This window comes from Sardina pilchardus, chromosome 15 (genome assembly GCF_963854185.1).
Source record: "Sardina pilchardus chromosome 15, fSarPil1.1, whole genome shotgun sequence".
NCBI lineage: Eukaryota > Metazoa > Chordata > Actinopteri > Clupeiformes > Clupeidae > Sardina > Sardina pilchardus.
Window position 1 is genome coordinate 7,516,622 of NC_085008.1, and position 21,956 is coordinate 7,538,577.

Here is a 21,956-nt window from a genome sequence, read left to right on the forward strand (position 1 = left end):
AGGTAGAGAGAGAGAGAGAGAGAGAGAGAAGAGAGGAGAGAGAGTTATGGACAGACAGCCAAACTGAGTTTCAAGTTTGCTGGAGTGAGGGAGATTAATTGGCAGCCCAGGCAGGAGTGATAAAGGTTCATTAACATTGCCCTGAGTGGAGTGGAGGAGAGGAGAGGAGACGAGAGGAGAGGAGAGGAGAGGAGAGGAGGAAAGGGAGACCACTGCCTCGTTCACTCTGGACGGAACGGAAGGAAGGAATACATGATTAGTCCTCTGGTGGTGGAGCGCAGAACACTCACACACACACACACACACACACACACACACACACACACACACACACACACACACACACACACACACTCTGTCTCTTTCAAAGACTGTAAAAGTACAAACAAGCACACTCTAATTCATGAAGTCCTGAACAAGTGGAACAGCTCAGTTACAGTAGCACAAATGGGTTGACTTTACTGGGTCACGATGGGATGAGGAACCGACACAGTGCAGATGATAGCACTGCGGCTTGTAGATAATTAATCCTCTCTCTCTGTGTGTTTGTGTGTGTATGTGTATGTGTGTTTGTGTGTGTGTCTGTGTCGGTGTGTGTGTGTGTGTGTGTGTGTGTGTGTGTGTTTGTGAAGGGAGCTAATGAGGAGTATTCTCGGCTGATCGAGGAGAAGAATGCTCACATCACCAAGGCTGAGAGGGAGATGCGTGAAACCGAGACAGACACTCTGAAGCTTCGAGAGAAACTGGACAGGTATGGCACTGCCCTCCAGAGAGGTGCACATAAACAAAATGCAACGTTTCGACCCTACTGGGTCTTCATCTTCACTGAGCCACCATTTGCCTGATCAAGACCCAGTAGGGTCGAAACGTTGTATTTTCCATTAAATGGGAGCAATTTATCAGTGTTGCGGACATCACATTCCTTCCTAAGTTACTCTCCTTTTGTCCTGCACCTGCAAGGTGGGATGTGCACACAGCTACTTTTCTTGAACGTCAGCATACAAGCACACATTTTGCCACTGTTTTCTCTTTTATTACTGTATCTGTCTGTTGTGTGTCCCCCCCCCCCCCCGCTCCCATTTTTGTTCCTCACCTCTCTTTCTCTGTGGCTCTGTCTTTCCTTCTCTCTCCCGCTCCCTCTCTGTTGCTCTCTCTCTCCCTGTGCCCCCCTCAGTACGGAGCAGGCCCTGGCGGCGGTGCAGGGGGTGCGTGGGGAGCTGAAGGAGCAGCTGGAGCAGGTTCAGGCCGAGGCCCAGAGCCAGAGCCTCAGCATGGACGCCCAGATCCAGGAGCTCACCCTGACCAAGAACCACCTGGAGGAGCGCCTCATAGAGCTCATCAAGTATGTGTGTGTGCGTGTGTGTGTCTGTGTCTTTGTGTGTGTCTGTGTCTGCCTGTATGTCTGTCTGTGGGGTCTTAATGTGTGTGTGTGTGCCTGTGGGGACTCAATGTGTGTGGGTATGTGTGTGTGTGTGTGTGTGTGTGTGTGTGTGTGTGTGTGTGTGTACATGCACTAGTGTGTCTGAATGTGTATATATGTCTTCACATAGAGAATATCTCTGGATGTTTCGTGATAGTTGGGTCAGTATAATGGGACTCACCTGTAGAGTCTGACCTCCTTTTTGGACATTTTCTTTGACAAGTGCTCCACAGTGCCATAGTCCACAAAAGCCTCTAAACACCACCTCTGTCAAAAATGATGGTGAGTGAATGCTCTCCACATATACTATACGTCAATTAAATAACTTTGCTTCAAAGCCCACTAAATACCTCTCTCTTCCTTGTCTGAAATATCAATTTGTAGGCAAAAACTTACAGGAGCCTGAAAAAAATGCTAATTTAAAAGAAAAGTGGTCAGACGGATGGTTTTGTATCTGAGCTCTTCATTTTCTATCTGAAGTTTACCCCGTAGGGGGTCTGACATTTCTCAGACACAACAAGGCGCCTCAGTTAAGAGGGCGGATGAGCAAGGATGTGGTGTCTCTGTGGAGTGGCTATGATGTTAGGAAGAAACAAATGGCACCCTGAGGGCAATCTTTGAGCCGTCGCAAAACAGTCCTGTCACCTTTCCTCGGGTGTGAAAACTTACCGAAGGCACATACCGTATCAAAGCTCTCACAAATCACAGACAGCACATTCATACATTTACGCAAAACTAACAACACAGCAATACAAGTAGTGTTATATTCACCACTGCAAATGTATTAGCCTTTGGCAGTCAACAAATACATGAACAAATAGACTACAGGAAACGGTATACGGCCTACTAGACTACAAAATGAATGAACTTGAACTACAGAAATCCCCCTACCTGCTCTTGAAGGCCAGTACACTGAGATCAGATCAGGGGGTACACTGTATGCACATGATAACTAGCTCTTGGGCTGGGAACACGTAAGTGAATGAGAGAAAGACAGATAGACTGATAGTTCTCCTCATGAACATAGCAAGAACCAGCGTAAGACCAGCAGACGGAGAGTCATCCAAAGAAACCAAATGACAGATTGGCAGACTGTTAGATGAAAAGCCCATCAACAGGATGACGGATAGGCACTCAGGCTCCAGAGGAAGACAAATAGATTCTGAGACATCCTTTGTAATTCCTCTCATATTTGGACAGGTGGTGTGCATGTAAAGCAAACCCTCTGAAGAGCTGTGCGATGCGTTTATCACACAAGCGCATACTATTCACACACACACACACACACACACACACACACACACACACACACACACACACACACACACACACACACACACACACACACACACACACACACACACACACACACACACACACACACACACACACACACACACACACACACACACACACACACACACACACTAGAGCCCGACCAACATGGGGTTTTAAAGACTGATACCGATTTCGATAAATCGTCCGACATCCATTCAACATAATATAGAAATGCACTCTGGTATTTAGCATATTGAAAGGTTCTGATCAAGGTTAGAGATTGTTTTTAAATAGGCCTACCATCTGATATCCTAATGAAAGGCTAAATTATGAAATAATTATTATGAATAATAACTTCAGGTCTTTGTTCTTATCTGTGATAAACACCAATGCCATGGTAACTTTCAAGCTGTGTACTTGCTTTATGATGTTTTCTTTTTACCGTTAACAGCATTAAACAATGCCATACTTTGTGTAATTGGAAAAGAAAATTGTAAAATGACTAGCAGCTTGAACACATTGCCTGCGTTGCGTCTGCGGAACACCTCCATGGTGTGTCGATTTACATTTCATCGTCCATGTTAACAAGTTACAGCCTCCGCCGTAACAATTAAATCATGCTGCGACCACAACCCAGCTAGAGAATAGAATGGATGCCAGTAACAGATAGTCATTCATTTGTGTTTCAAAGGGGACATGGAGGCTACATGTGTCCTATAAAGAAGGAAAAATAGGATGGCCACAAACCAGACTCTGAAAATGAAGCCAAATTGGCCAAAAGTGAAGACGAATTATCCAAAATGAGGTCACCCTCCAATTCCTGCTTATAGGCCTACTCTTGTTGGGGAATAGCCTTAGCTGCTGAAAGGGTTTTAAGTTAAAGAGACGAACAAACAAACAAGTACAGTAAAAACTTTCATAATACCTTTTAACCGTTAATAGCATTGCTTAATTTGCATTGCGTCAATGGAAAGACAATACTGGAAATTCAGATGAAGGATCAGTATTTGATAGTAATTATCGGACTTTAGAAACGCTGATACCGATAGCCAGCAAATACTAATATGGGCCAAAAACAATATAATATTGGCACATTATCAGTTGGTCTGTAAGACACACACACACACACACACACACACACACAAGCCATTTGCAATGTGTGTGTGGAAGCTTTTTGGGTCGTTCACTACTCAACACCCCACAGTGGACTGATATGCTTCGACTAATAGCCCAAACTGGAACAAATGCCATAAAAGGTCAACTAAACAAAGGAAGGGAAATTTCATCACAAATGACATGTACTGTATGAATCTAATCTCTCCCTCTGTCTCTCCCTTTCTCCCTCCTTCTCTCTCCCTCTCTCCCTCTATCTCCCTTTCCCCACTATCTTCTTCCCTCTCTCTGCCTCCCTCTCTTATACCCTTCTTCCGTCTCTGCCTCATTCCCTCTCTCTCTCTCTCTCTCTCTCCCCCTGTCCCTCTTCCCCTCTCTCTCTGCCTCCCTCTCTTTCACCCTTCTTCCCTCTCCCCCCCCCCCTCTCTCTCTCCCCCTGCCCCTCTCTCCCTCCCTCTCTCTCTCTCTGCCCTGTGGGGTGTGTAGGGATAAGGACGCTCTGTGGCAGAAGTCGGACGCTCTGGAGTTTGAGCAGAAGATCCGGGCCGAGGAGCAGTGGTGGCTGGTGGATAAGGAGGCCAAGGACTGCCTGGACTGCAAGGGCCAGTTCACCTGGTACCTGCGCCGCCACCACTGCAGGTGCGCGCACACACACACACACGCATCCCCACTACAGTTTATGTACTGTAATCACCCCCTACACATGGTCATACAGGTGCACCCATTTACCATACATGTGCACCCATTTTCCATACATACACACTGCTCATGCACCCACAACCCCCACTCTAGCTTTTGTTTAGTTGTGAGAGTTAGGAATGAGATAGGAGAGGCCTTCCAGAGAGGGTTAAAGTGGAGTAATCTTTGGGTCTTCAGTTTTTTTTTCATAACACTGTTGTGGTAAACTGTGTGTGTATGTGTGTGTGTGTGCACGTGTGTGTGCACGTGTGTGTGCGTGTGTGTGTTGTAGGTTGTGCGGCCGCATCTTCTGCTACTACTGCTGCAATAACTTTGTGATCACCAAGCACAGCAGCAAGAAGGAGCGCTGCTGCCGCGAGTGCTACACGCAGAACAGCGCCGTGGTGGAGAGGTTCACGCCCGCCGAGCTCCACACGCACCCCGCGCAACCGCACGACCAGCCAGCACCGCCCTACAAACCCACACCCAGGGTGACCGGTGAGGATGCCCAGAGATAACACACACACACACACACACACACACACACACACACACACACATACATACATATACTGTAGACAGACACATACAGACTCATCCAGACACACACACATCCAGACACATGCAGATACAGACACACACACACACACACACAGACACACACACACACACACACACACACACACACACACACACACACACACACACACACACACACACACACACACACACACACACACACACACACACACACACACACACACACACACACACACACATCTCACATCTATTTTATCGTGACTTCATTTAACCTTGCACAGAAAATTCAAGATGAAGTCTGTTAACCTCGCGATTAAATTCAAAACACTCATACACACACACACACACACACACACAGAGGCACATGGACACGCATCCACAGTCGCAGTCTGCCCTTCAAAGACCTCTATTACTCATTCAGTTACATATGGCATCTTTTGATTTGAAAAGAAATGATCAAAAAAGAAGAAAGTTGGTAGAGAACATAAAAGAGCATTGACTATGACAAGTCAGCTGTTTAACTCTGAAAGTATGTGTCTTTGACACACACACACACACACACACACACACACACACACACACAACCCTGGTGCCAAGACATCTTCGACCTGTCCTGCTATATTTTAAATGAAAGATGGTCTACAACATTGTGGACTTAGTGGCTGTGAAATAATGGAGAATGAAGAATTAAATTGTTTGTCTTTGACTCAAAGCATGAATTCTCATAGTGATAGTTGGAAAGTGCATTAGGGACCATTCAGAGGAAAGAAAAAGGAAAACTTAAACTCAAATGAGTTTTCACATAAGACATAATGGAAACCACCTTTCCATTGTCTGAGACCTTATGGAAGTGTGCATTTCTGTTAGACACTGCTTTCATCTGAAAAAACAAAATAACAAAAATAAAGACTGTCTACGCATTTTCAACTTCAAATGATATCACCACCTACCTCTTCAGTTTCACTGCCAAAAAAAAAATCCTTCTATAACTATCTATCTGTATCTATAGTGTGGGTAGATACTGTATATGTTTATATCAATCTATTGATCTATATCTATCTCTATATCCATTCTTAATATACATAATTGGCTAGTTGCACAAAATGCTCTCGGTGAGCTCGTGTATTTCCTGTGGAGCCAGGTGTGTTTGAACCTGCCACTATTCTGAATGTAATTAGTGTCTACACGGACCCGGTTGGGTGTTGCACCTAGTGAATCAGCACGCTACGATAAAGAAGGACGTGTAGACACTAATTGCATTCAGAATAGCAGCGGGTTCAAGCTCACCTGGCACACCTGGCTCCCCAGGAAACAAACAAGCTCACCGAGAGCCTTTCGTGCAACTAGTCAATATGCCATTGGCCATTGCATGAAGTATGGACACGCTCCCTCTGCTGGGTGTTTTTAGGCTTTTCTCAGCAGTTATTTAAAAAAGATGGAGAGGCTAGACTGATCAGTTGGCAAGTCAGGACTTGACGTATGGCCTAACACTGAGATAACACTGTTGATTTCCAATGTGTGTCCACCAATCCTGTTTATTCTAGCTCCTGTTTATGTAAGGCGATTTTGAAGCTTCTACACTTTTGCACTCATGACTTTCAGCAAAACACAAACAAGCAAACAACAGGACTGCAGGGATTTGATTAAAAGGATGATTAAAACACATTTATTATGAAGACATAAAAGAATTGGTAGAATATTTTCTGTGCTGTTTCCACAAACATTGCTGTAGCACTGTAGTTTTTCACAAGGTGTTTTACAGTAGCAGTTCTATAAAGCACAGGATCAGCAGCAGTATTGTATGAGTCATGTAACTGTTATCAGTGGGAAATGATAAGTTACTTTATTTGTACCTTTTTCAATGTGTTTCTGTGTTTCCTAGTGACGGATCCGGCTGCCAAACAGGATGATGCAGTATATGACATCATCACCGAGGAGGAAGTGAACGGCATCTATGATGGCGATTCGCTCTCACACACTACAGCTGGCTCCCTGGATGGAGAGAGCGAGGGCAGTGCTCCAACTGACCTGTGAGCACACACACACACACACACACACACACACACACACACACACACACACACACACACTCACATGGCATGCACAACAATCTCAAAGCTAAACAATACACATATACTGTGTATGCTTCATTATTGCATTAAAGTAGTAATCCGGCAAGTTTTCACATAGATCTCCATTTCTCAATGTCACCAAGTACTGTCGGTGCAAAAACCAAATGAAAACAATCAGTTTTACCTAGCTCGAGTTGCTATAGCTAGGAGCTAACATAGCACTGTACTGTAGCTACCTGCGGGCATGTACATGTATGGAAGCTCATGGACATGCCCCCAGATTGTAGCGCTGTAGCTGCCTGGCTATGTGAGCTGCTGGCCTTAGCAACTCAAATTAGGTAAAATTATTTTTTTTCTATTTTTTTTTTTTAACAGTAATATTCGGTGACCTTGAGAAACGGAGATCTATGTAAAAAAAAAACTCGCCCGATGTCTCCTTTAATATTCCTGGACAGAGGCTTATAAAAAATGTAATACCTGCTAGGATGCTGACAGGTACTGTAGACGCACACCTGTTGAACAACACGGAGCACTACACAGACGAGTCCATAAAGAGCCCTTGTCTTTAATAAATTGTAATGAATGCAAAGGCACGCACACAAGTATTATCACATCACATTGCTGTACAAGCTAATCTGCCTGACTAAAGACAGGCATGAGCAGACCTGTGTTTCGCAGGAGTGCGTTTGTGTGTCCAGCTCTGTGTGTAAATGACAGACCGAGAACGTACTCTGAGCATGAAGCGTCATTCTCACAGCCGTACATTTATTCATTCACGCTGTGCTCGTATTCACAAACCTCCATATCCATGTATCATTCATTATCTGAATCTCTCTGCCTGTTGTAGATAGACAGATCGAAAGAAGGAAGGAAACCAGATAGGGAAGGAAAGAAGGAAGTACAGGACAAAAAACAAGGGAAGAAAAATCAGAAGGGAGGGAAAGTAAATAAATAGATAATGATCAGTCATGAATGAAAGAGACAGAACAGGATGGCGTGAAGTTGGCAGCAGCACCTTGTCTCTGTGTGAGCATGAGAGAGGAGCTTTCTCAGGGGACGAGGTGCTGTGGTGAGAATTACGCCTCTCGGTATCTGACCCAGCGCAGCGCTGTTTCCTGTCCTGTCAGCATCGCTCAGCCTCAGTGGGATTCCTCACTGACAGGAAGGCTTCATTTGGTGTGCCTGGTGGGTTCACTGCTAGAGCAAAAAAAAATTTACTCTTCGAATGGAAGAACATCAAAAATCACAACGGTAGCCTTGGGTACTAGGACTTCTGTCAGATGCACACATCACACTCCTGAGGTGGAGCCTTAAAGGTGTTGTTTATGGATTTTAAGCAGTGAATCACAATGCTCAGATGGACACACGTTTGTCCTTGAATGTACTACACATATAAAAGAAAAACAACAAGTTATGGAACAAAATATGAGGCCGTATATGGTAACCGAACAAGAATCAACCGTCTGCCTTCACTTTTGAAATAAGTTCCATTGCAAGAAGTGACAAGATTTCTTGTGGAGTGATATGAAAGACGCAAATCAGAGGCACAAAACCAGTTGCCATTGACAGCGGTCATTATGTGTTTTCAGCGGTAATTGCATAAATATAATTCACCAATAGAAGGTTGGGAAATCCCATTCAAGTCAGTGGAGCATTCCACTAGCATGTGTAAGGCCGGATAATAAGGACTTTAACTGATGTTGGGGAGGTGCATTGCAGTGTGTTTACTCCTCTCTCCTCTCCTCTCCTCTCCTCTCCTCTCCTCTCCTCTCCTCCTCTCTCCTCTCCTCTCCTCTCCTCTTCTCGCATCTCCTCTCCTCTCCTCTCCTCTCCTCTTCTCTCATCTCCTCCTCTCTCCTCTCCTCTCCTCTTCTCCTCTCTCCTCTCCTCTCCTCCTCTCTCCTCTCCTCTTCTCTCCTCTCCTCTCGTCTCCTCTCCAGGGGTGCTGAGGACAGGAGGACTGGGGATACCACGCCCGAAGAGCAAGACGAGGCTGTGGCCACTGTGCAGGATGCCGAGATCAACCTGCTCAAGTCGGGGGAGTTAAGGTAAGGCCTGGTCATACATACACACACACAGACACACACACAGACACACACACAGACACACACACAGACACACACACACACACACACACACACACACACACACACACACACACACACACACACACACACACACACACACAAACATACACAAACACTCGCTCACAAAACCATACACAAGCACATACATAAAGAAAGGCAGTTCATTTCTTTATTTTAATCCACCCGTCATAGTTAATCACTGAATTAGCGGTATAAGGTCACGGTCATGACAAATCAGATCAATTTTGCCATGGGGATAGATAACATTAGAATTCAAATCAGTGTTTTGAGGATTTGAATCCTTTGTGATCGTGAAGGCAGAGATTTAAATCCCCTGCAGACGAGTAGGCAGGGACCCCTGCCGTGTTTGTGGAGTGCTAGTGAACCGTAGCGTGGTTGTTGTGGTGGTTGGCAGTGAGTCGGTGGGGCTGAGCCTGGAGGAGGTGTGTGATTTCGGGGACGGCTCGCGCGAGCTCCTCATCAAGGCCAGCAGCTACAGCCTGGTGCCAATCAGCGTTGCCAGGGGCGACCGCGGACCCACCATCAGCTGGGTCTTCTCCTCCGAGCCCAAGAGCATCTCCTTCAGTGTGGTCTTCCGGGAGGACGAGCACACACCCCTGGAACAGTCAAAGGTGTGTGTGTGTGTGTGTGTGTGTGTGTGTGTGTGTGTGTGTGTGTGTGTCTGTGTGAACTTCAAAGAGCCCCTGAGAGATACAGGGTCATGTTTGTTTGTGTACTTCCTGTGGTTATAAAACTCATATTCTGCAGGTTGTGCACGCACAGTGAGTTTGATGCGCGTGTGCGTGTGTGTGTGTGCATGTGTGTGTGTTTTGCAGGTTCTGATTGCTCTGACTCGCTGTAACTCACACAAAGAGACCATCCAGGGACAGTTGAAGGTCCGGAACCCTGGGATCTACACACTGGTCTTTGACAACTCATTTTCAAGGTATTATTTGTGACCCTGTAAAGCGGAACCAGTCGTTTCGGTAAAATGTAGTAAATTAAGTTATTGTGCTCACGTGAACGGCCATAAACTAAGCTTTCCAACGATATGTATATCGAGGGTATTACACAAACTATCGCTAAGATAACCGCATCCAAAGTTGACATGGTTCTCCTGTCACGATATGCCAGAAGAGGAGAAATCACCTGTTTAAGCGGCGCGTGCACAACGGGAATGACAGCAAATGTGTTGAATCTTCGCCGGGTTTAACAGTCAAAACGTAGGTTTTTCAGTGAAATGCGTTCACGATATGAAACTGTAGACTGTATACAGCCGAATTATGCGAAAACGTGAAATTCAACATTTTAACCCGGAAGTTTGTTATTGTTGATTTTCTCAAAATAACGATGTGCGCAAAACGACTGATTTCGCTGTGAATGGTCACATTTGTCCTTATTGACCGTGTGTGTGTGTGTGTGTGTGTGTGTCTGTGTCTGTGTGCAGACAGGTGGGTGTGGGTGTAAGTGTGGTCAATAACCTAGCTGCTCCAGTGTACACACATTTTAATTGCTGTCATTACAGTTTTTTACGATTGTTTACACACAAAAATATTTTTTTTCACACAATTTGCAAAATTTTACTCCAAGGAGCAAAACACCTCCACCGATTTGCACAACATTACACACAATGTCTACTTCACCCTTTTTGCAAAACATTACACACAGTGATTTGTACAACTCTACACACATTTCCACACCTTAGACATAGATAAGGATTGTGAGGTTACTTCCTTGTCATTACAAAGCCCCAGATTGCCAATGACTACACTAATGAACGAATTGGATAATCACATCCACCAGGTGTGTAAGCACACATGTGCAAAATTGAAAACGCAGCACTCAGGTGTGCTACAGTATACAGTCTTGTTGCTTTTACAGTAGTTGCTCTTCAGAGTCGAAGTGTATGTACTTTATGCAGTAGTTTTTGTTTGTCTACAGATTTTATTTGTTCAATTGATTTCATTGTTGGTTGATTACTGTAACTGATTATGGTTAGAAATACTGTAAGTATTGAAAGAAATACTTGAAATATTCAGTCTACAGCAGTCTTCAGTGTTGTACAGTGCAAGTGCAAGTTTATAGACCTATTTGTGTACACTTTCCCTATGTCGAACTAATCATGAAGAATGTTGTGGGTTTGTCACTATTTTTTGGACATCTAAATGATCCCTTACATAACAATGTCTGGGCAAAAATCTAGCACATGCTATTTCCTAATTTTTCTTTTTACAAATGCGTTTTGCATTTATCACTGCAGTGTGAAACTGGCTGCAATAGTGTCTGATCATTGAGGACTGTGTTTGTTAAATGACAACTAATAGCATATTTACAAATATGTGTATATGTTTTGACTGAAGTGTGTATGTTTTGACTGAAGTGTGTATGTTTTGACTGAAGTGTGTTTGTTTTGACTGAAGTGTTTCATTTTGCAAAGAATCTAGGAATTATGCAAACTGAGTGTGGCGTTTGGATACCTGTGCTTAAATTTTGTTAAAAAGAACTCGGTTTGAAAAATTGTGTGTAAGCAATTGAAAAAAACTGTAATGCAAGCAACTGCATGTGTAATTCTCCAGAGAAGTGTGTGTGTGTGTGTGTCTGTGTGTCTCTGTGTGTCTGTGTGTGTGTGTGTGTGTGTGTGTGTGTGTGTGTGTGTGTGTGTGTGTGTGTACAGTGGTGTTTATCACACAGTTAGTGTTTATAGTATTGTGTGTAATGCCCACAGAAAGGTTCTACTTCCTTGTCTCCAGACCGCCAGATGGCGCAGTTTACACTGTGAAATCCCCTTGCGCTCGCCGCATCTCTTGCCGAGAATTTTATACCCAAGTTGTCACTCGTGACGTAGGACGTGCCCCAAATGATAAAACAGTAGTACGCACGTCTATCATTGCCTTTCGCTTTCTCGACTCTGCCGAGAGTAGACGTGGATGCGACACAGCTATTTTACGGAGTTCTCTCTCCACCAGCTGGCTCCACAGCTCATTCGTTCAGATACATCTTATTACGGATTACAGTTAGCTGCTAATTAGAAAAGCTAGTTAAGAAAGGTAAGTTACCACTTCGGTGTAGACTAGCTTTCTTGGCCACAGTCCAATGCCCACACACCGGCATTGGTTGGCTACATCATACTAGCAGCAATTCACTCTCTCTTTGCGTGTGTTTGCGCCCATTCCCCGGCGCATCACGCAGTTTTGGATCATACCCGACGGCTTGACATAAACTGATTCAGTACGGTGCGGCAGACCTCTCCACCGGTCTAGCACCACGAGCAACGCGCAAGCACCCAGTCACCGGTGCTGTAGCGCAGAGGTTGTTACGGGAGAATAGTCACAAATCACGTCTACCTGCCCCCATTCCCCGGTGCAGCGTAGAGATATTAAACACGATAAACACACGGAGTCTCTTGTTTTCTACCTCATACGTGCAAAGTGCTCTGCCCCCAGCACTGAAGCATTGAATGATTGAATTAGTGGATTGAAACAATCTTGTGTGCTCCCTCGCTAGCACATATAGCTTATTGTGTATTGCTTAGCATTGCAATTGGTAAGTATGGCCTGGTGTGTTCTGTGTGGTACACCCATGGAATTGGAGGATCCACATGACCGCTGTCCCAGCTGCCTAGGTGTTAATCATCTCAAAGAGGCTATGACTGATCCATGTGTACATTGTAGTCTGCTCTCCATACAACAACGGCAGGCTCGATTAGCAGGCATTGATGGGAAAGAGGACTGCCTTCTCTCCTCTCCCCCTGCTCAGAAGTGCGCAGCTAAGCGCCCAGCGGCTATGCGTCCTGTGTCACAGGCTAAAGTTAAAAAGCCAAAGCGTTCACAGGAGCTGACACACAGGGTAGATCAGTTGACGGAGAGTGTTGCACAAATAAGAGAGATACTTCTTGGTATGCACTCACAGCATATATCACAGCCTGACTCTCAGGTAGATGATGAGGCCCCTCTACCTGCCTCACAGTCTGTCCCACCTACCTCTCCTATGCAAAGAGAGGAAGATACTGTTTCACTTGCTGCCACAGATAGTTTGTTTTCTGTGGGCGGAGATTTTTCTTTCCCAGATGACCATGTCACCTTCCACTCTCCTACTGCAGAGAGTGGCAGGGAGTCAGAGGATGATGCTGAATCATCAGCGGTCAATACCACTCTGGCAGGAAGCATTCGAATGGCCCTGGCAAAACTTAACATAGAACCTCTTCCCCAAAGTCAGGTGCAGACAAACCGCCTTTGCCGCTTATCCACACACAGTAACGATCTCTTTGTTCCTCACTGTGAGGACTTTGTTAAGATGTTTACTGAGGCACTAAAAGAGGCGAATACCAGCAGGATGGACCGTTCCACTAAACAGCTGGCCTCCATGGCAGATCCAGGCTCAGCAGGCCTGGGCCCCATGCCGCCGGTGGAGTCAGCGGTGGTGTCACTGGTTGCCCCACCTGATGAGGCCCTTCGTGCTGACCCGCGGTGCCCCAGTCCGGAGTGCAGGCGCACTGACAACTTAATATGCAGAGCTTATAACACTCAGGCCACAATGGGGAGGGTCCTGAATACCATGGCCCATGTGCTGCTTGCTTTGCAGGCTACCCTCCAGTCAACCTCAGAAGCGGCTGCCTCTGAGTTGGTAGACACTGCTTTACAAGGCGTGGGAGCGCTAGCTAAGCAGTCTGGTAAGTCTATGGGGCTGTTGCTCCAAGCCCGCAAGCAGATCTGGGTGGCACAATCACCTCTCCCTGAGGCAGCCAGGAATGTCCTCCGTCAACTACCCTTGGCCCCTGGGCAGGTGTTTGGTCCAGCTGCACAAGAGGCCTTAAACCGTCGCCAACTTGCTTCTGAAACACGTTCTCAGCATGTAAAGCCAAAAGTTGTTTTCAGACGACCACAGGCGTTGCCACCACCTACGTTTCGTGGCAGCCCCTCCTTTCGCCGCCATACACCAGCGGCCTTCCAACAGCCTCAGCGGAGGCAACCAGATCAGAGCTTTTCTCAGCGTGGATCACGCGGCAGGCCCTTCAACCACTTTCCCAGGACGGCGCGCGGCGGCCCCCCCAAAGCGATGCACCGCCCGCAGGCACGAGACTGATGGTGCGCGGCCGGCGGCAGGGCGTTATACTCCTCAACAGCTGGAGTACTGGAGCTTAACAACGCCAAACCTTTGGGTCATGAGCACCCTCAAAAGTGGTTATCGCCTTCAGTTTCGCCGCCGGCCCCCTCTGAACTTAGGGCTGCGCGTCACACGCACACAAAGCCTGCAAACACGTTCTGTTCTACTGTCAGAAATTCAATCCCTTCTAGACAAGGATGCTATCGAAGAAATAGACCCTCAGACACGTCGGGGTGTGTTCTCCACCTACTTCGTCGTACCAAAGAAAGACGGCGGGCTTCGGCCAATACTAGACCTACGCCGTCTAAACAGCTACCTCAAGCAGCTTCCCTTTCGTATGCTGCGCACATCAGACGTGCTCCACTCTGTAGAGCCGGGAGACTGGTTTGTTACGGTAGATCTACGAGATGCATATTTTCACATACCCATACATCCTCAGCACCGTCTCTTCCTTCGTTTCCATTTCGAAGGTCGTTCTTACCAGTTCAAGGTACTTCCTTTTGGGCTATCGCTGGCCCCCAGGGTTTTTACCAGATGCATGCGGGAGGCCCTGTCTCCGTTACATCGCCAGGGCATCCGCATCCTACCCTATCTGGACGACTGGCTGCTTTGCGCACGGTCCCCAGAGCAAGCATGCATGAATGTTCGGGTATTGCTCAGTCATGTTTCAGCCCTCGGGTTGATCGTGAACTTCGAGAAGAGCTCACTGGTACCAGCTCAGACCATCGACTTCATAGGCATCCACCTGGATGCTATCACCCTGCGCGCGTCCCTGACCCAGGGCAGGGTCCGCAGCATACTCAGGTTGACCACACGAGTCAGGTCGAGCCAGACTGTACGTTATGGCCTCCTACTGCGTCTTGCAGGCATGTTGGCTGCTGCAACACCCGTTGTTACATTAGGAAGACTTCATATTCGACCCTTCCAGTCATGGTTGAGGGCCAAGAGACTTTCTGCACAAACCCAGAAAAGTGTGCTGGTGTCGATGACACAAAAAGCCATTGCCTCCCTGAAGCAATGGGCACTGAGACCCTTCCTCCTGAGAGGAGTCACAGTGGGACCACCCCCAGCATGGAGGGAGGTCGTCACTACGGATGCCAGTCAGCATGGCTGGGGCGGAGTGTGGAATCATCGAGGGATTCATGGTGTGTGGAGGGACAGGTACAGGTCCTGCCACATAAACTTCCTGGAACTGCAGGCTGTCTGGCTGACACTGCAGCATTTCGGCGGTCAGCTGGAGGGCGAACATGTCCTTATTCGATCAGACAACACGTCGACGGTTTACCACCTCAATCACCAGGGAGGAACGAGATCCTCCCAGCTGAACAGCCTCACCAGGCAGATATGGCTGTGGGCGGATGCTCACCTGCTTTCTCTGAGAGCGATACATGTGCCCGGGAAGGAGAATTGTGTAGCGGATGCCCTCTCTCGGGGCGGGCCACTCATGGGAGAGTGGCGCCTGAACGGGGACATAGTTCGGCTGATTTGGGGAACATACGGGCAAGCAGAGGTGGATCTATTTGCCACCAGAGACACGACCCACTGCCCAAAGTGGTTCTCGCTGCGGGGCGAGCCCGGGTCCCTGGGGCAGGATGCGTTGGCGCATCAGTGGCCAGACCTGAGGTTGTATGCATTCCCTCCATTCCCGCTGATATGGCAGACGCTGGAGCGCATACGAACGACCAATCAGCCGGTGCTTCTGGTTGCGCCATATCGTGTATACAGTCCTTGGTTTTATCTTCTGAAGGCACTGTTGACCGGTCCACCCAGTCCTCTACCAGTCAGAGCAGACCTGCTGACTCAGTTGGATGGCGGTCTGTGGCACAGACACCCTCAGAGACTGAAGCTCTGGGTGTGGCCTTTGGGGGCTCATCCAACATACTGGAATGTTCACAAGGGGTCCGGAACACTCTTCTAAATGCTCGTGCCCCATCTACACGCTTGTTGTATAGTGGCAGATGGAGGTACTATTCAGCATGGTGTTCTGAACGTAGCATTGACCCCGCAGCGAGTACTTTACAGAACGTTCTAGAATTCCTACAGGGCCTATTGGAGGCTGGTCGCTCTGCATCGACCCTCAGGGGTTATGTGGCTACGTTGTCGGCTTACAGGGGTTCAATTGATAAGCTTCCTGTTGGGGCGCATAAAACCATTGTCGCCTTCCTGAAAGGTGCAAAGCGTCTGAATCCACCCCGCAAATGTGTCATGCCTCAATGGGACCTTACTCTTGTATTGGACAGCCTCTGTAGCTCCCCATACGAACCTCTGCAGATTTCTGACATTAAGTGGCTGTCAATGAAGACCGCTTTCCTGGTTGCAGTGGCTTCAGCGAAAAGGGTAAGTGAGCTGCATGCTCTTTCCGTCAGCCCACTGTGTCTGCAGTGGGGGCCGGAGAACTCACAAGTAACTCTATGGCCAAACCCTACTTTTCTGCCCAAAGTTTTGGATCCGGGTTATGTTAACAAGCCTCTTGTTATTCCTGCTTTGGATCATTCCGATGATACAGTGAATATGGACCTTTGCCCTGTTAGGGCGCTCAGGCAATATGTGGCAGTCACAGCTGGTTTCCGAACCACCGACCAATTGTTTGTGTGCTTCAGTGACAGGTGTAGAGGGGCGGCCTTATCTAAGGATAGGTTGGCTCATTGGATTACAGACACTATATCTTATGCTTACTCTTCTACAGGTCATGATGTGCCGTTGCCAGTGAAGTGTCACTCCACCCGTTCGGTGGCTACCTCCTGGGCTGCTCTGAGGGGCGTGAGCCTGCAGGATATTTGTTCAGCTGCGACATGGGCGTCGCCCTGCACGTTCTCCAGGTTCTATAGGATGAACGTTGCGTCAAGTTCTTTCTCATGTGTACAGGCTGTGTTTAGCGCTGCCACGCCTGTTCAGGTGACTTCAGCTTTGGACAACAGCAGTTCCGTCACTGAGGATGTGTGATCATCACGGTCTACGACAGTTCTTGGTTGTTTCAGATACGGTGAAATGAGTGCAACTGATCTGATTTGTTCAATAAATTCAAGTCAGTACTACAACACTGGTCTGTGAATTCTTTCCTTGGTTGTGCATTATGTATGTTATTTATATGCTCGGGCCCTCGTGACAGCTTGGACATAAGTCTTCCACACAGTGTAAACTGCGCCATCTGGCGGTCTGGAGACAAGGAAGTAGAACGCTGGTTACGTAGGTAACCGTGGTTCTACGACTGGTGGAAGACCGCCAGATAGGCCAGTCACTCGGGTCTCTGGTTCTGGCGAGAAAGGCTTCAGGCAATGATAGACGTGCGTACTACTGTTTTATCATTTGGGGCACGTCCTACGTCACGAGTGACAACTTGGGTATAAAATTCTCGGCAAGAGATGCGGCGAGCGCAAGGGGATTTCACAGTGTAAACTGCGCCATCTGGCGGTCTTCCACCAGTCGTAGAACCACGGTTACCTACGTAACCAGCGTTTTGAGTTGTTAGACTTGTGTAGTAATTGTATAGTATGGTATTGTTACTAGATGGATAGAACAATAGTATTGTAACTAGATGGATAGAAAGACACTCATAGTGACTTGTTGTGGGTGTCTGATTTCTTCACAGGTTCATCTCAAAGAAGGTGTTGTACCAGCTGACAGTGGAGAAGCCCGTCATCTACGATGGTAGTGACTGCCCACAGTGATGGGCTCCACCTTGAGAAGGCGACGGTTGCTGCCGACTGGGCAGACTGGCTTGTCAGGTCTTCCTCCTAGTGCCCAAAGCCTGGATTATACTACACCCCTTGTAACACTTGTAGCGAAGGCCGCATATGTTTTGTCTATCATATCTCTGGGTTTTCCCTATTGAGGTATGACTGACTGAGCAAGTTATTATTGTCCCAAGTGTTACATGGTTTATTATACATTACTGTCCCTGGGGTGATAAGGTCCAGTTGACATTTTTTATATAAAAAAAACAGCTATGTCAATCATAACAGTTTAGGGACTCAGGGAGGGATCAATAATAGGGACTCAGGGAGGGCATGGGTGGATCTTAAGTTCATTTTTATTCATTTTAATTACTTTTAACCAACTTTTGTCGGCTTGTGCCAAGTGTGTGTGTGTGTGTGTGTGTGTGTGTGTGTGTGTGTGTGTGTGTGTGTTTGTGTGTGTGTGTTTGTGTGTGTGTGTGTGTGTGTGTGTGTCTGTGTGTGTCTGTGTTTGTGAGTGTGTGTTTATAATATGCATGTGCTTTTGGTAGTCTGGCATTGTTTTTTGACACATTATTTACTTTGTTCATTGTGGTCCTGTGACTCGTAGACAAACACTGACATTGGTCTGTGGGCTGCCACACTCAAACACAACACATGGCTATTACAGCTTTCTCATAAATGCCATATACCATTCATCAATGACATTTACCGTTCAGCAATGCTATTACCGTTCATTTAATCAACAAATGCCAGACTTCTCCTCCACCTAGTTTGTTGCATAAATAGTAGGACCATTTTTTTATGTTTTAAACAAAAGTATGTTTATATAAACTCCATGTATGCAATTTTTGTTTTTTGCTTTTAGTGATGAATGTTAGGGTAGAGTAAATATCAAGAGCAAGTATAGCCAAGTAACAGGAGCAATAACCCATTTCCAGACCTTGTCATTCAGACAAAGCTTACCTCAAACCAGTGACTTTGTATCATAGTTAGCTGTCATAGCTGGGACAGCTTCCAAACCTGGAGTTTTTTTTTCCTTCTAAAACACAAATAGCTGCCTATTCAAGATTATGGAATATGACATTATTCATGGAGTCTTCTCCTTCCATATGCTCATATACCAAGTGTATATTTTATTTACATTATAGTGACGTTTTTTTGTAAACAATCATGCAATATTCATGACGATCCCCAGAGGCTTTCATAAACACTTTCATAAAGGCTTTCAGATCATCACCTTGCAGCAAATCAAATGAAATCCCCAGGGCGTTTGGAAACAGATGAGTTTTTCGCAGGAGCGCCTAAACTCAGGGCAGGTGACCACATCCCTCTGGAGTCAGGCAGGGCGTACGTTTTTTTTTTCGATTTTAGATAACACTCCGACCAGTGGCCTCACAGGAGAGGACGCAGCACAGTTCTGTGTATCCTGACCTGTAGGTGGTCTTAGGGTTCTGCGGTAGAAGACTTCTCGAAGGGCTGATAGGATAGAGTGGCTGATGGGTACGGGTTAACGAGGGAGATCTTGTAACCAGTGTAGTTAATGGTGACTGCTCTGTGGCTTTGATTGAGGTCCTTGATAGTAACTGTTCTGTGTGCAGTGTCCCTGTGGGTGATCGTATTCAGGTTCAGCGAGTTATCATTAGTATTCTGTGCGTGGTGTTCAGGTCTCTCCATGTTGAAATTCATTGAGATGTGCACCATAGTCCAAGGGTTGACTTATTCACTTCGGCCAGACCATCTCTTCAGAAACCCCCAAAAGGAAAAAAGATTTTTCCATAGGGCATTTGGTGCAGACACCGGCTATTGTGTGCTCATGGAATACTTTTAAAGTACCTCTGCTTTAAAAGACATGAAGAGACGGACCTGGCTCTCTCATCCTCAATGGGGTTTTGAGGATGTGAGGCAACTTCAGAGATACCAAGTCCTCTGTAAAGCGTCCTCTTCAGAAAAGCACTCAGTGAAAGAGCACAGTGTCATTAGAAATGCTCAATGCCTGGCCACAGCTCTATGCAGGAACTGAGTGACAGTTCCAGTTATGGTTCCAGTTCAACAGTTCAACAGTTCAGCTGTGTTTCCAGTTTGTTCTGCATTAGTCCCTTAATGTTTAGTGCTCAAAACGAAGCAATAGTTTTATCGTTTTACCATGATCATGAGTGGCCAATGGAATTAAGGCTATGCACACCTACACATTATACCATTTGTTAAACAAATCTAATTGCGCCATCCATATTATGAAATTGTGTCACTCAAATTGTTATATAAAATCAAGTCAAGGGCTATATGCAATCAGTCATTGCTATTTTAATATTCAGGGGGAATGTCATAATCTTTGTATCACTAATAAATGCTCTGAGAGCCACAATCAGTTAAGTGGGTACTGCTTATATTGAGATACAGTTTTATAATTACATATAAACATTTTGTATCTCTTAAATCTTTTTTGTAATTGATAGAAAAAAGAATGAGGAAATAAGAACACTATATATTTTCAGCACAGTTTTGCACTTTTGACAAGAAACAAATTTCTTTTTTAAAAGGCGATGAATGGTTTTATAAGAAGCGCTCACAACTTTTTGAGTTGATTGAAGAATCTTTTGAAAGTGTATTCGGTAGTCCTTAACCTCTAAATGAGAAATAGCCATGTGCCTGGAATATGCACCAGTCTGTTCATTCATCTAATGTGTCTCAGACCCTCTGAGGGAACCAAAGCCTCCAGACACGAGATTATACAGTATGTGAACCTCAGGTCCTTTTCTTTTTCTAGAGGTAATTAATGACTCCGGACCACACTTCGGCAAGAAAAAAGAGTGAAGCCATGAATCTTCAATGATCTAGAACGAGAAACAGGTTCCGCTGTGCTGTGAGCATCACTGTTGAATGGTTACTGATCACGTGGTGCATGTATTTTGTTTTGAGTCAGGTCAATAAATTCTGTAAAGACAGGTTCATGTCTCCTGTGTGGTTCTTTGCGCTTCAATACAAGGATACAAGGATACAAGAATACAAGGAGTTTCATTTGTCACATGTATATCGTTACTAAAGTAAAGAATGCAGTGAAATTTGTCAGTTCCTTCACCTGTTGTGCATATGGAGTCGGGGGGGGGGGGGGGGGGGGGTAGAGGAGTAGTATAAGTGCAAAAAGCATTTTTGTGCATGGGGGGTACTATACACAATGGTCAGTCTGTACATGTGGGTCTACAAAGATAGGGGCACAGATATTGGACACCACAAGAAAAATTGCACAGCTAAATCAAAACTGTTAGATTTTCAGTGTCTTGTCAGAGTATGGAGTTGCAAAGAAGAGTCATTTCAGATCTTCAACTATAAGGTAGTTATTTATCTTAAACACTTTGTATTGGGAGTCAGTGTCAAATTCTGCAAACAACTGTACACTGACAAATATGAACATGGTTCTGACATAATTCTATGTTTGATGCTGATGTGCTATTTTAGCTGGGTCCAGTGAAGATGAGCCAAGCTGGATGCTGATCTGTTGGGGAATTGCTGTATTAGCAGGGAATACTAAGCTGAATGTTGATGAAGGCTGTGGTTAAAACTCCAGCCACTGTGGCAGCGGGGAGAAAGACTTGGAGCTGATCAGGAGTCAGATGAGGTGGGGAGCAAGTCAAAAGCTACAGTACTATTCTACTTGACTACAGAAATATTGCTGGTTATGTTCTAGCAGTGAATTGTAGTGATGTTTAAAGAACATATCTGTTCACTCTTGTTTTAGCAATATAGTCAGGGGGCCAATTCTGAAAAGGGCTTTCCTTTAAGACTTTTGCGGACATGTTTTGGTACAAGCGGTCAACCTATTTTTTTAGTTACAAGACACCCATAGGTAAGATATTATGGTGGTTGTCAAGCAAAATTTTTTTTTTTTTGACTTGTGCAAGCAATTTCAGGCCAATTTTTTGGTTTCTTGCTCAACATGACATGCCAACGATAAATGTTGAATATCTCCACAACCACAAGGACCATATAGATA

General features: G+C 45.9%; 1 protein-coding gene across 2 annotated transcripts in view; it reads left to right on the forward strand.

Moving 5' to 3' along the window:
• Nucleotides 1–20,910, forward strand: part of LOC134101981 (FYVE and coiled-coil domain-containing protein 1-like) — a 34,514-nt gene extending 13,604 nt beyond the window's left edge. For both annotated transcript variants that reach the window (XM_062555915.1, XM_062555914.1), the window contains exons 11-19: nucleotides 633–751; nucleotides 1,175–1,342; nucleotides 4,298–4,450; nucleotides 4,782–4,987; nucleotides 6,912–7,059; nucleotides 9,042–9,149; nucleotides 9,604–9,820; nucleotides 10,025–10,134; nucleotides 17,881–20,910. In XM_062555915.1, the coding sequence (XP_062411899.1) occupies nucleotides 633–751; nucleotides 1,175–1,342; nucleotides 4,298–4,450; nucleotides 4,782–4,987; nucleotides 6,912–7,059; nucleotides 9,042–9,149; nucleotides 9,604–9,820; nucleotides 10,025–10,134; nucleotides 17,881–17,959 (1,308 nt within the window). In that variant the 3' untranslated portion in view covers nucleotides 17,960–20,910. The remainder of the gene's footprint in view (nucleotides 1–632; nucleotides 752–1,174; nucleotides 1,343–4,297; nucleotides 4,451–4,781; nucleotides 4,988–6,911; nucleotides 7,060–9,041; nucleotides 9,150–9,603; nucleotides 9,821–10,024; nucleotides 10,135–17,880) is intronic.
• The last annotated feature ends 1,046 nt before the right edge of the window (nucleotides 20,911–21,956 follow it).